Raw genomic sequence first — 15,741 nt, forward strand, 5'->3', positions numbered from 1 at the left:
ACAGATGTGGACGGCTGCTGGCGAATAAGCTCCGGGTGGCGCGACAGAAACAGCTGGTGCGGGCGATCTCCGACCCCACGGGTTTGATGGCCACGGAGGATGCCCATATAGCTGAGATCTTTCGCAGGTTTTATGCCGACCTCTACGCCGGGGACCCCCCGGATGAACGCTCAACGACGACGTATCTGGATTCGGTCTCTCTCCCCTCCTTGACACCTTCACAGGCGGAGGCTCTTGACAAGGATATCCGGGTCGACGAAGTTATATCCGCCATTGCCAACCTTAAGCATGGCAAATCCCAAGGACCGGACGGCTATACGCCTCTCTTCTATAGGACGTTTTGCGCGTCGCTAGCTCCGATCCTCACGCGCCTTTTCAATACGTTCGCTGAACCGGGGGCCATTCCGCCGGCACCTGTTGCGAGCTTCTCTCGCGGTTATCCCCAAACCAGGGAAGGACAGGACGCAATGCGGCTCTTACAGACTGATATCTCTTTTTAATATAGACCTCAAGCTGTACACCGGGATCCTGGCAGCTCGCTTAGCCCCCCATCTGCCGGGACTTATAGACCCGGATCAGGCAGGCTTCGTCCCGGGACGGCAAACAGTTGTCCACACCAAAAGGATTACTCATCTCATAGAAAAGGCATTGCGGATTCCGGGGGAGAGAATGTTGCTATCGGTGGACGCAGAAAAGGCGTTTGACCGCGTTCACTGGCCTTATCTGGAACGGGTGTCAGTGAAGGTGGGGATGGGGGAAAAATTCCGCAGTATGATTCTCAATTGCTACTGATCCCCGACAGCGGTAGTGCGGGTGAATGGCTATAGCTCCAAGAGTTTTAATATTGAAAGGGGCACGAGGCAGGGATGCCCGTTGTCACCTCTGCTCTTTGCCCTCTACATGGAGCCTTTTGCACAGCGGATACGTCGCAACTCGGCGTTGAGGGGGGTGAAGTTTGGCGGCTTTATTCATGCCGTTAGCTTATACGCAGATGACGTTATACTATCATTGGAGGATCCACTCCATGCCCTTCCGGCCTGTATCGAGGAGTTGACCTCCTTTGCGGAGGTCGCGGGCTTCAAGATGAACATGGGAAAGTCGGTAGCCTTGGATCTGTCTCTCATGCCAGCAACCAGAACCCACTTACAAAACCTGGTTCCGATAGTCTGGTCTGCGGACCTGGTGCCCTACCTGGGAATCCAACTGGCCCCCACCCTGCCCGCTATGGAGACGGCTAACTATACCGCCTTAGGTAGAAAGATCCGGGAGGAAATAGCCCGGTGGGACTGTAACACCCTTTCGCTGTTGGGTAGAATAGCGGCCGTTAAAATGACGATCTTACCTCAGATTCTGTATTTGTTTAGGGCGCTTCCGCTGCAGCCGCCGGTTGGATGGACTCCGAAGATGCAGTCTGACCTGGCACGCTTTATATGGCAGGGCAAGAAGCCCAGGATGAAGAGAGCACTCTCAATGTTGGCACCGGAGGCTGGAGGACTTGGAATTCCGGATCTCCGTAAGTATTTTCAAGCGGTGCAGCCGCGCTATCTCGTGGAATGGAGCAGGTGGGAGTCTGACAAACATTGGCTCTTCCAGGATCAGGCGGTGGCGGGCAGGCCTCTACAGGAGGTGCCGTTCCTGCGCAGGGCTCACCGCCCCGCAAACCTATATGCCTCCTTTATCACAAGGGTGCCTCTGCGGGTATGGGACGCCACAAATACCGTGCACGGCCTGACGACATTCCCTTCGCCGCTAACGCCCCTGGTGGATAATCCTGACTTTACCCCTGGACTGGAAGGAGGAGCATTTGATCACTGGCGTGCGGCGGGGTGTAGGGCCTTGTGCCATATGTACGATTCGGAAGGGGTCATTTCCTTCACGTGCTTCCGACAAGAATACACACACCCGGAGACTGAGAGGTTGCGTTACATGCAAGTTCGCCACTGGGCGATGCACCCTCAGGTGCGAGAGACGGCGGATAGAAGACTCCTTCCTTATGAGCGCTGGCTTCTATCTCGCACGTCTGATACAAAGCTCATAAGTGACCTTTATCAGTTTCTCCAAACGTCCTCTTGACACTTCTATAATCCGGGGAGGGAGCGCTGGGAGAAGGAATTGGGTAGGTCCCTGAGTCATAAAGAATGGGAACAGGTAGCCTACAGGGCCAGACACTCGGCATATCACACAGGCCTCACCGAAACCCTCACTAAAGTCTCGACATACTGGTACTATACCCCGGAACGCGTACACGACATAGACCACAGTAAAGAGGACACCTGCTGGAGGGGATGTGGACGGGTGGGTACGCTGACGCATGTCTTATGGGACTGTCCCCTCCTCGACGCCTACTGGTAAGAGGTGATAGACAATGTAGACTCCAATTTTGATACTGAACTGCCACGCCTCCCAGCCTACATACTATTAGGTCTCCCGAACAAGCTGATGTATCCCTTAAAATCTCGCAGAGGTAGGCAGATAGCCATTGCGCTGGGGTCGGCAATACAGAACATTCTTGTACACTGGCGCTCCACCACACTCCCCTACGGGCTGGCTCCATAGATTGTGGCATGTGCTAGGAATGGAGAAAATGTCGTTGACAGTGGCAGGGGATGCGGAACAGTTCATCGACATATGGCAGCCGTTCCAGTCCTTACTGGTCACAGAATTCAGAGAACTGACCTGCCCGAGATATCTTCGACTCCTGCGGCTCACCAAGCCTGAGGACTCGGCCTCTTGAGTGAGCTCGAAGCGGGGATCCCTGGGAGGGGACTACGGGGGACGGGTGGGAACGATCAGAATTACGCACTGGACGAGGGGAGGGCCAGGGGAGGGGGGGTTCACAGAGTTGGGGTTCCGGGAGGGTGATTATGGGAGGGGAATTTGTTTTTTCTTTCTGAGTATCATAACGGTTTACAAACTTAATGGACGGTTTTTAGCTGTAGAGCCTTCCGCCCAGTACGGGGCCTTGGCCGCCGAGTTATGACGCCCCTTTTTGACTTGTATCCTTAGGGTTCTTCTACATGGTATTTTCATAGAATGTGTTCAGCCTCAAGGATGGTCTTCCAACATCAGCCTCAAATAGACAGGGTTGTTTTCCGTCCTTTTCAGTTTGAGACGCGGCCGGCCCAGATGGGTTGTAGGCGGCATGCTGTGGTTAAGTATGAACTGTCCGCATTGCTCTAGCTGGTGCTTTGACCTGCTGATATACATGTGCAGTAACCCGCCGGCCCGCAGGGTTGTAGGCGCAAGGTGCTGATGCCGTTGATGATGCTCGGTCAATAATAAAAAGATTTAAACATAAAGTGTCCCTCTTGGAAACAGACATTTATACCTATCTTGAAGACATAGTCTTAGCGTTGCAGCCAGGTGGGCAACGCGAATATCTGCTGCAGCCCGTAGAAGTGAAAGAGGTGACTGAGGCCATTTGCTCATTACCTAACTCAGATATTCGCTCATTACCTAACAGAAGAGCGCAAGGTCAGAACTGCCAGAGTGGCGAATTTGATAAAGAATTCACAGATCTGTTGGCACCACACCTACTGGGGCTATACACGGAGGCATATACGAAACAGACCCTACCTCCAACACCACAAGACACCCTTCTCATAGCGCTATTGAAGCCTGGCAAACTGCCCGATAAATGCGAGTCAAATCGCCCTCTTTCGCTTATGAACACAGACACCAAAATATTGGCACACATACTCGCTAATAGGCTGCGACCACTGGTACCCAGGGTGATCAATCTGGGTTTATACCAGAAAGATTAACGGCACATAACCTACGGGCCAGCTATAGAATGGCCCTACATGTTTACCACTCTTAGGCTCATGGGTATTCAGGAGGCCTTTCTGAGATGGATGGGTTTACTGTTTACTGCCCCGGTCACATGGGTATGGATCAACGAACATACGTCCAACCAACTACTCATACACCGTGGTACGAGACAGGGTTGCCCACTGTCCCCTATCTTATTTTCCCTCGCCCTGGAACACCTAGCCTGTAAAATCCACCAATGGCATAAAAATGCAGCACTTAGATTCCACCGGAGACCGATTGGCATCTTTCTATACCCGGAATACATAGTCCTATATGTCAGAAACCCCACACATAACCTAGCAGTGCTACTCAGAGAATACATCAAATTTGAGGGATACTAAATTGGTCCAAATCAATAATACTACGATTAATGCAGTCCATGGTGCCACATAAAAACCAAAAAAATTTAATGAAAAAAAGAAAGCAAAACCCCTTCCCTGTTGCGTTTCCGTGCCAAATCTATGACATGGAGGGCTCATTTGGTGCTATCAAATGTGGATTGGGCAGGGACAAAACCTGTTTGGTCGGCATGTACCAAGTTGAGCAAAAGAGTCTCCAGACGCGTTGTTAGAATTTTGGCCATCATTTTGGTACCCAGGTTCAAAAATGAAATTAGGCGATTTCGACTGACACTGCATCGGGTCTTTGTCTGGCTTCGCTATGAGCAAGATAGTAGCTTCGGCCATTGCGGGGAAGAGGCCATAAAAATGCTATAGTTTGTTGTAATCCTCAATCAGTAGTGGGGCTAGTCGGGTGTGCGGTATATTTAAAGAAAAGTGCAGTGAACCCATAGGGCCCCGGGGCCTTGCCCATTTTGAGATGCTTTATAGAATGCAAGCCCTCTTCTTGTGTGATTGGTTCATCCAGGGCAGTACTATTGTCCTGAAACAGGCGTGGGAGAGGGAGTTCCTGCAGGAATGCCCGCTGCTGGGAACCCATTCTGGGGTGTCTGCTAAATAGAGAGTGCTGTAGCATTCATGAAAGGTCTCAGCTTTCTGAGCCTCTGTGGTGAAAAGTTGCCCGGCTACATTCTTGCCCTCCCAGATATAACCCTTGGTGCATTGAGCACGAAGCATGCTGGCCAGGAGGGAGCCGGTCTTGTTACAACCCCCCATTGTAAAAACAAGGTCCCAAATGGCAGGGTATAGTTAGCTTTATCATATTCCTGGGCCCGTAGTTGTCCACGGAGGACAATCAAGCACCACCAATGTTTCCTGGAGGGATGGTTTTTGTGGTCCCTTTCAGGGTGGAGGAGATAATCCCACAAACAGAGAAGTTTCAGCTCCCTCAACATCTTGAGGCGATTCGTCTCCTTGATGGGGACTCCCCGGATAACTGCTTTCAGTGCGTCCTATACGTCTGGAGGTGGCAGTCCACCTGTGTGATGAAAGTTAAAATATTCCTGTATAGCAGTTGTCACCTCGTGTTGCACCACTGGGTCCCATTGGATGGAGTCATTAGCTCTCCAAACCCTGCCTGTGATACTGGGGTGAGGCAGGCCACGACAGAGTAGCTTGTACAGGGCAATGATTGGATATTGTCATCAGCTCCTGGGAGACTTCTTCTATCTGAGAAAACAGTCGCTGATCCACAAGGTAGTTGAATGTAGCATATGTATTGTGTGCTGCTGAGAAGTGGGAATAATCTGACTGCAACAGGTGTCGGTAACGCCAGATCTAAGTGTTTGAGTTGCAGTTGGCTTTCCGCCAACAGTGTTGCAGTGCCTCTTACCCTCTGCTGAGATCAATCTAGCATGGTGTGCATGGCACAGTTAAGGCCCCCACTGATCAGTATGTCAGTGCCCGAGGCACCTGCCAATTTTGGATGATCGAAAACAAAAATGCCTCCTGACCGGTATTCAGACAGTTTACAGCAACCTATTGCCAATGGCGTTCTAAGCCACTCACCCATCATCAATAGCCATCTGCCCCATTCATCAGCTAGAATCTGACGCTCGCAAAATTTCATAGAGCTCCTAATAAGAAGCGCCACCTCCGAAGGAGTGTACTCATGTGGGGGATCGTCCTTCATTGGTTTGCCCATTGAGACGCTGTGTGTTCTATCTGGTGGATCCGAGGGCGATTTGGGTCCCCCAATCTCACCACGAAGAGGTCCTGAACATAGGTGGTGAAGTCCTGAGGGAGGACCTCTAGGGGGACCCCACTGAGTCCGACATTTTTCCATCTTGATCTATTCTTGAGATATCCACACCTGTTAAAGTTGATCATGTTGCTGTTCCAGGGCAAACATCCATTGTTGGGAGTTCGTTGCAGTCATCTACCTGCTCATGGAGGCATTTCTCGACTCTTGATCCCAGCTCCGTCACCTTTATGTGTACCTTCTAAAGGTTGCCACATAGGTCAGATTTGATAGAGAGGATCTCCTCCTTAAGATTCCGAAAGGCCGTGAGGAGGAAGTCTCTTGCCACACCCTGCTCCACTGAGCCGGGGTCGTGGGCGTCCGTGCCGCCGATGGGGTTGGGGCAACAGGTTGCTTCTTGCAGGGGGCTGCTCATCGCGGCCTGCTGAAGCATAGTTTTTATAGAGTTATCCCTCTTACTTCACACACCTGTTACAGTTCAGCCCAGACAGGGATTTCCACAATGAACAATAGAGGCCTAGGTGCTCTGGGGCTCTCTCTCCTTGGGCGCAATTGGGATCCCTGCTCATGTCAGTAGTGTCCCTCAGGGGTGCAACGGGCCCCGCAGAGCGAGAATGTTCGCCGACTGCAGTTCCCCCCAGGGCTACTCGGCCTCAGGAAAGCACAGGGTAAGGCACCCTACAACTCAGTCAAAAGGGTCAGTGTCCACGTTCCAGGGTCTCCCGGGCCAGGCTGTCCCCCATTAGGGGGTCTGCTGCACACACACACACACACACACACTCAAGACCAGTCTCTGCAAGCTGCCCAGCAGCTTCATGTAGTCTGATGCTCCGGGGGCCCTCAATAGACCACTGTGGGGCCAGAAGGAGGGGCCGGTGCCCCAAAGCTCCAGGTCTCGCCAGCACCCCGTGCAACCCCACCGGCATTCAACTGCCTACATCTGCCGGTTACTGGGTCTTCGTTGCTTGTGCTCTCAGTGACAGTCCAGTTGGATGATCTCCCTTACGCCACAGTCCAGTATATTATGCCGTCTAAACGGGTCCCTCCAGCGTCACTCAACTCTGGTCTCCCCGCTGCCTCAAAAGAGGACCCCACTGCCACTGCGCCCAGCATTCTCTGACCGACTATAATCTGGGTCAATGTCGCTTCCAGAAGTGGGTCAGGCTCGCAACAGTGCCGCTTGTCGGAGTCGCTCCAACTCTGCTTGGCTCTCACAGCAAGACACTGCAGTTTCACACAATCAGCCTGTCTCAACAGCACTAGGTCGCCATGTCGATAGGGTCGGCCCAGGCCCCGTCTCAATGCTGCTTCTCGCAGCAGTCGAAGCTCATCCCCTGCGCCCAGATACCATCAGCTGTGTGTCCTGGATCTTATTTCTCCTTGCAGTGGGACCCGGTGCAGTAGGATGGGGTGGATAAGATTCCACGGTCGGAGCCATGGAATCGGGCAGCTGCCATGTTTGGTGCCTGGCCACCCCTCCATCCCCACAGTTTTGACTTTAATACAATTATGTATATAATATACTTACTTATATGGGCTTTCAGCCAGCTTCCTTGATCCACTGTTCAGTCAATGTGCAATTCACAATTTTGTTTCACCCACCACATCATACAGTATGTGGCACAGGGTCAGCCCACTTTAGCCATTAGTGTACCTCTTGGTAAGTGACAACATTCTGTTTTACCAAATATGCACTTTGTACAGTTTCACCAAAAAAATCCGCAAAGATTGGCAGAGCCAAAAGTTGGCAGCCAACGCCAGACCTAGTTGACGTTCCAGATTCGTGTGTATGGTTATTTACTAGGCCAAACATACACGCTGCTTCCTAATACTATTAGGCTGGGAAAAGTAGCACAAACTAACACAAATAAACAACATCCTATTATTGAAATGATACATACAAGAAAGAGCAAGAATAATATGATTAGAGTCAATAATTTACAATACAGCATGCATTAAGAGGGCTATGGGAAGAGAAGCCATGTTGTGGCTCTTCACCTGTGCTGTTGATCTGGGCATGGGAAGAGAATTGGGGGCACAATAACGAACTTGTAGATGGGAAACTGTAGTTATAGGTAATGTGCGTTTTCCCTGAGGTTGTGCATGACAGATTAAACCAATCAATCTTCAATCTTGTCTAGCTGATGTCAGACAGAAACCATCAGTAAAAAACATCCCCATAACTCAGAGTTACCCATCTATAATTTAAGTATCACTGGATTCCAAGGAAGCCCACATAGCAATAAGGCATTCTAAAAACACCATATAAGGAGTGTTCTTCTCTAAATCCTTTTCCTTCACTTACCTCTGTCTCTCAGATAGTATCCTACAGTTTTCGGATTCCCATCTGGGCCTCTGTTCACAGAAAAGGTAGATTTGTTCCGGTAACCATACACTACAGGCTGGTATAATCAAAACAAAGAGAATAAATGCATTTCAAATGAATAAAACAGATTACAGAAAGTCTCATTGATAAGATTAATGATCTCCATTTGTGGCATGTTAGGAGTGGAAATCTGCATGGAGCGTTTCAGTCTTTTCAATGAATTACTGACCATTAAACTGCTTTAATTATACCAGTGCCCTCCTATTTTTAACTTGGTTTGCTCCCATCAACCGTTCACTTTAAACACAGACTGCTATGAGGAAGTAACACTCCTTTACCTGTCCCTAAACAAGCTCTCCTATACTTTCAGCATTGTAGGCTATCTTAACTTATTATAAACCAGTCACAGCTACTACCCATTCTACATAATGGGGCAGGGCAGGGAAAAATAAATAAAAAATAAATATACACTTACCTTCTGTTCCCGCAAAATGGCTTGCTGCTCCTGGCACTGCAGTTCCCATGAGCACAGGTTTCCCGCTCACCATGCAATCCCAGCGCTTCTCACATGCTATTACCAGCATGAGAGAAGCGCTGGGATTGGGCAGAGCGGGCCGGTTTCACGCTCCAGCAGGGACTGGGAACCTGTGCTCCTGAGCCCTGCAAATATCTCCAAGGAGCAGCCTGGAGATATCAGAGTGCGCATGTCTGTTTGGCTTGCCATGGATGGCCGGCCAAACCAACATGCGCACTTTCAGTGCACACTACTCCTCCTCCCCCTGCTGGTGACGCTGAGCCCTGGCCCCACCCCTCCCCAGACTCCGCCTACTCGGCCAAGACAATGAAAAATATATTTATAAAAAAAATGTTTTGTTATTTTATTTTTCATTTTCTCCCTTTAAGCAGTGAGGTGATGCTCCTCCCCCATAGCGGAGAAGCCGCCCCTGTAATACATATTTTACTATTGTGCCTCTAAGGCTCTGTTTGAATTGTATACCTCACTTTACACACCTGCACTGCCTTTTACATTTCCTAAAGGGAGTGTTTCTACTTCTTCTCTTGTATTGCTACACTTTCCAGTTGTATTGCACAACATCCACCTTAGAAGTCAAATATCACTTCAAAGCCAATAGTTCCCAAAATCATGCATCGCCTCTTTGCTCCCAAATCTATTCATTCACATGTTTTAACTTTCAATTTCACTGGAGGGTAAGCTTGAGCAAAAGCCAATTTTTTTCGTCCCTCTTGTGTCGTATTCTTCTCCTCTTCATTGATACTGAAGCAATTTTCAGAGTGGGGGTTCTGCCATTAATGTTGTATCACTGAAGTAATAGGGATTGTGAAAAATCCAAGAGTCACACAAAGAACAAGTCTAGCAAATGAGTCACACCTATTCATCACGATTGTGGAAAGGGTGTGGTATGTAGCTGACGGTACATTTTGCAACACAAGTGTGATAGCACACATTTACCATTGAAATGGTCACTAAATGTGCATAAACATGCTGTTTTACTGGTAAAAATGTATAGCACACAAACGATAGTGTGTGGAAATCGGGTTTAGATGAATATTTTCACCTGACATTTGAATTTTCCTTAGAATGTACAGCAAAAGTGACACCCCCCTACCTCTACTTCCATTGCGTAAGCTCCTTCTGTGGCTTTCCCAACACCAGTCTATCTAGCTCAGCAATATACCAGGATATAAAGAACCCACCACTCTCCAAATATCGTTTACCACTTAATGATGTCCACTTAAAGATGTAATTAGCAATTAATAATCCACAAGATGTGTCCTTTCATTAAATTTTCCCACCAACCTTCTGATTAAACAATTTATCTTTTACTGAATAGATTTTTGAAGACTTTACGTTGATTACCCAGAACAGACTTTTACACTGTTTCAACTTTTACTGAATGCCATTCCCATAGCAATTTGACCCAGATGTATGAAGCATTTTCATGGTCACAGCCACTCTAATTCACAGTTTGTGACAGTACAAATTCACAAATCCAATTTAAGATGAACTTTTACCAACTCCTAAAATAGGAGTCCACCCCTTGCAGAATCGCTGTTTGAAGGGGCATATTGCAAATACTGATTCAGTATGTAATACATCAATATTTTGCAACTGTAATCTGGTTGTAAAATATTTAAAAATTGCTATCTCCCAAGTTGTTATGGTAACTCAGCTGCAAAAGGGAGGGAATCCTCTTGGGACCTCTTTACCTTTGTAAATAGTAAACATAAAAAAAATGTTTGGGAGTAAGCAGTAGTGAAGGGGACAACTGCAAACTCTCAAACAAACGTTACTAAAAAGTAATCATTTTTCTTTAAAATGTAGCCCCATTTCCTTTAAGTGTACTTTAATGGTGGTCTGTTGACCTTAACAGGCCATCATTCATGTGATAGCTACCAATCGATGGAAGTTGCCCTTTGTGACCTGCCTCATTAATATTCATGAGGTAAGTCAGATTATATCTCACTCTGATTCTAAATTTTACGAAACGATCTATTAGTACATACATTGGTTCAATAAATTCTTTACTAGTCATAAAAATATTGGTAGATAATTGCCAACTTATTTTTGCGACCAAATCATTGTACATGTGGCCTTTAATTTTGTTGCCTACTCATTACCACTCTATGGGGATCATTAGGATGGAAGAAGGACCACCAACGCCAGCCATGCGGTGGCGGTCCTTCCGTTCTCTGACTGCGATTTTACCCCCGCCAAATTAGGATGGCGGGGGGAATCCCACTGTGACCGTGGCGGTTGCAAAGACTGTCAGCCACGGAACCGCCACAGGCAATCCTTACCATTGCCTGGCAGAGCGGTCTTCATCAGTAAAATGGCGGCAGCACCGTTCGCCAAATTACGAAGTTGCTGTAGACAGACTTTCCATGGCAGGGGATTGAGTTTGGGGGCCTGATGCGGGCCCCCCTTGTGTTGGGGAGGCGAGGGTGCACTTGGGGGGTACCATGGTACCCCCCAACATTTCACAGCACTATGTGGCAGGCATTATATGGTGCCTGCCACGTAGTGCTGTGAAATAGGCCACATGGCACATTAACATCGCGGCAGGTGCTGCTCTCAGCAGCACCTGCCACCATGTTAATGATCAAGATCTGACCGCCATGGTGGCGGTCGCATCATGATCGGGTGTGCTGGACCGCCGCATGCATGGCGGACGGTCCCGGTTTACAACAGGATGGCGGACGGACTTGAGTCCGTCCACCATCCTAATGAGCCCCTATATCTTGCTAAACTTTTTATCAGTATCTATTTTCTCTGCTTCAATTCTAATTCTTTAGTACTGATTTGGTATCTCATCTTGAACTCACCCAACGCTGTCAACCCAGGCCCTTAAACGTATCCTTGTTATATTTCCCACAAGTGCTTCTTTTCTTTACTTGTATTCAGACTGATCACATTTTCTCTTTTCTATCCATGTAGCATTTGACCATTTGCATGGTCTTTATTTCCACACTGAACCCTCCCTTCTCTTATTTCAGCACATCTTGTCATTCATTAAGAATCTTTTTGTTCTGCACCTTACTGCCAGTAATCTAAACTATAAAGTAATTCAGTTATCCATAACATACCGATTTGTAAAGCACAAGTTAGTAGATGGGTATCTTGGAGCTGAAATAACAGATGTCTATTGTCACCTAAAGCACTAATTTTATTGACTTTGAAAGATGAAAAGAATGAGTGGTTCCGCTGCGATTCAAACCTGTGACCATGAGGATTAAGGCTGTAAATAAAATAAACAAGCAAAGCAAATATTGCGACGTATATATGAAGTGCAGATGGCAATTCAATCTGGAACTGGATTTTCACAGTGAAACTGGATGTCAGGTCAGTCTACGGTTGAAGATAGGGGTAGAATGTGAGCAAAGTTGGTTTGTTTTTATCAGGCTAAGATGTGTTTAAGGGACAGGGTAGGAAGTAAAGTATTCGTTAGTTCTCATCTGACACACAAAAACAGGCAGCAGCTTGTGGCACTTACAGAAGGCACAACAGGTTGAAGAGGGCAACTATCTTCTCTTGTTGATAGAACAGTAATTTGCTCACCACTGACTTCCTTTAGCCGGGACACCAATGTCTGCAAAATTTTCTTCTGATCATCAAATTTGACCTAAAAACCAATTTAAATTATTCCCGAATTACATCAGTAAGAAATGAAATCCATGAACCGCAATGCATAGAAAGACGATATTCACTGCTAAAGTAGAATTTTCCACATAGTTAGAGAAGGGAAATAGAAGACGTGACTGCCCAAGGGGAAACATGTTTTCTAACAGAGATTAAAAGAAGCAACTCAACAGACCTACCAGATTCCAAGATGGGAAGACAAAGTGGACCCAAAAGAATTCTCCATACCTTTAACTGATCTTCATACCCGAGTCTCCACAATGGAGTCACAGCATCTGACAGTCTGAAAAACAAAACAAAGGACATGCAATGGTATGGGCAAATATGCCTTCTTCACTTAAACTAAAACTAGCTTTTCCTTAATCCAGTGAAAACAGAGATCAAGCTTTTAAGCTTAGGACACTCTTCAGTTCTACTGTACAATTGATCCTTCGCCATGGGTTCTCGTCTAATTTTCCCCAAGCAAGGTCAGAAATCGCAGAGTCTGACTACTGCTTCATAGGACAAGTTAATAGCATGACACACAATGTGATGTATCGCCTATAATTCCATCAAAGAGTATTTTATTGCAAAATCACTACTGATTTGCCCTCATACTCACAATAACAGTTTCTTGCATGAATTATTGTAATGAATTCCGTCTGGGAATCTCTGCCGAAAAAGTCTGCAAGCTTTACAAAGCACACACATTTGGTACTAGCCTCTGGAAAAGCACCATCAACATTTTTCCTACTCTTCTGGTTCTCTATTGTGGGTCAGTTCCACAGAAGGTTGTCTGCAAAAACCTTTCCTTTATTTAGAAGATTCTTCATAGTGCTGGCTGTAGTGGTGTTGTATTGTGCTTTGTAATGTATTATCCATATGTGTGCTTAGTTTGTCTTGTTAGGGAACCCTTACCTAAGAATGGTAGAATTGGAATTGTATTATTGTTGTGGAATGTTGGGACAGGGCATCTTATGATCAGCTAGAGATGTTACCGGTTGGTGGATGCTACTGCTCCCACTGCTGGCATTTTTGTTACTATAAATCTTTAATGAAACTACTTAGGATACTGGATATTCACAACAATTTTATGGTGACGAGTTACTCCTGCATAAGGACCTACGCCGGCTACTACTACTGAAAACCATATTTTAAATTCTTGAACTTTAAACTCTGTTCGAGATGCGCATGGAGAGCTGAATGGTTCTGCTTTTACATGGAAGCTATTGCAGCGCAGTGAGTAACTCCTGATCTTTTGGGACGTCGAGGAATTGTTTGGTGATTATCTTCAACACCGTTGCAGTACTGCGTCTTTTAAACTTACTTGGCGTTCTATTGCGGGGGCCATCGCAGTTCCAGACATGAGTTCTAAGTTTCTTCTCCGTGTACTTCCTTCATTTCCCATCTTGGACCCTGCGACGAGTCTCACCCACGTCATATGCCGACGCCTCTAATCTACATCAGCGGCCATCGTTGTTTGGGATGCATTTGCGCGCATTCATCCTACTAAGTGTTGCGCTTCACATCGGATCAACACAGCAATATGCACACCTTTGGCATTTTGAAGCAAGTTCAGTGAGCATCTATTTCGCAGCGATACGCGCGCATTAGGTTGGGAAAACAAGTTCAGTGCACATCTATTTCTGGGCAACACGCATGCCCTCTTGTTGTTAAGCACTTACTGTGCGAATCGACTTCACAGCGATACGCCCCCCTTAATAAAGCACATGCAGTTATACTGCTCATATCGGTGATTCGCACAACTGCCATTTGTGCGTTTTTTTATCGGTGATACGTACACCAGTAAGTACTATTTATTTCTGCCAAGCATTATGCATTAAGAGTTTTAAATAAAAATGTTTTTTTTTTCTTCTTTTTTCATCTATTTGAACTAAACATGTACGACTCAATCCACACGCCGGGTATATCGCTGACTACGACTCTCCTTCATATTCGTGTTATCGAACCAGGGGGGCCACGACAGACACTACCTCTAGGACACATGCGAACACCGTGAGTGCGCTGGGACCGCCTCTGACAGTGATCTCCTGGAATGTAAACGGCCTAGGTAATAAGATAAAAAGAGGCCTAGTGCTGCAGTATCTAAAAAGACATACGCCGTCTGTCACCTTAATACAAGAAACACATCTGGTGGGGACAGCAGTCAAAGCACTGGACAGATGGGGCTTCAAAATGGTGACCCACTCTGAATTCACATCAGGCTCTAGGGGGGTGGGGATCCTGATTCGTAAGGCTTGCCCTCGGATTCTCACTTCAACCTGGACTGATGATCAGGGGCGATTCGCAGTGGCCTCCTGTCAATGGGAAGGGCGGGTCTTCAACTTCGTCTCGGTGTACATTCCCCCAGCGCTACACACATTGGCTTTCAAAGCCCTTGGCAAATTCTTGATAGACCTTCCCCCAGGGGAGCTCATAATGGGAGGGGACCTTAACACCATGATGGATGCTGCGCGCAATAGATGCCCCCCCAGAGGCGGCGGTGCGGGTTCGTTGCCCCTACAAGATTTCGCGGACGCGATGGGACTAGTAGATGTTTGGCGCGTGCGCCATCCCGCAGAGAATCAATACACACACCACTCAGCAGCACACAACAGTCTCTCCCGCTTAGACTATTTTCTCACTGCCCAAACGGGGTTAGAGGGCATCCAAGAGGTGAAGCATCTCTCTAGAGCTATTTCGGATCACTCACCCCTGCTCCTAACATATTCCTCACAGCTCAGGGGTCGCAGACGTATATTTCCCATTTACCCGGGACATCTCAAGGTTCCACAGATCAGAAAAGCCATGCATACGACCACGAAGCACTAATTCCAGGAAAACACGCATACAGTTAAATCCCCGGGCGTCCTCTGGGAAGCGTATAAGGCAGTCCTACGGGGACAGGCGGTTTCAACGATCACCGCACATAAACGAGCTTTAGCACAACAAATATCTGAATTGGAACACGCGGTGGACTGCGCTGAGCGAGACCATGCAGCGGATCCAAATGACATTAATACCCACGCCCTGCATTTAGCTCGACAGACTTATAAAGAACACGTATGGGAGGTAGCCCAGGTGCGGATCACAAAAACACGCCACACAATATATGAGGCTGGGGACAAGGCTGGTAAGCTACTGGCATGGCTAGACAAGAAAGAGAGGGCCAGCCGATGGGTGGCGTACCTTCGGTTAGCTACCGGCGAGATGATAGCAGATCCAGATGCTATCACAATGGCCTTTGCGCAGCACTTTGAAACGGTATACACTCCGATAGCAACAGCGACGGTGGAGGAAAATCTAGATTTCCTTCAGGACATCCAGCTCCCTCGATTACTCCCGCAGGACGCACAGGTATTAG

The 15,741-nt window shown here is 47.5% G+C and overlaps 1 protein-coding gene across 1 annotated transcript in view; it reads right to left on the reverse strand.

Moving 5' to 3' along the window:
- Positions 1-15,741, reverse strand: part of TRMT2B (tRNA methyltransferase 2B) — a 152,302-nt gene that overhangs the window by 111,839 nt on the left and 24,722 nt on the right. The window contains exons 3-5 of the mRNA XM_085607724.1: positions 12,627-12,681; positions 12,253-12,381; positions 8,219-8,315 (exon numbers count right to left, since the gene is read on the reverse strand). Of these exons, the coding sequence (XP_085463850.1) occupies positions 8,219-8,315; positions 12,253-12,381; positions 12,627-12,681 (281 nt within the window). The remainder of the gene's footprint in view (positions 1-8,218; positions 8,316-12,252; positions 12,382-12,626; positions 12,682-15,741) is intronic.

The sequence above is a fragment of the Triturus cristatus genome, chromosome 5_2 (assembly GCF_964204655.1).
Source record: "Triturus cristatus chromosome 5_2, aTriCri1.1, whole genome shotgun sequence".
Lineage (NCBI taxonomy): Eukaryota > Metazoa > Chordata > Amphibia > Caudata > Salamandridae > Triturus > Triturus cristatus.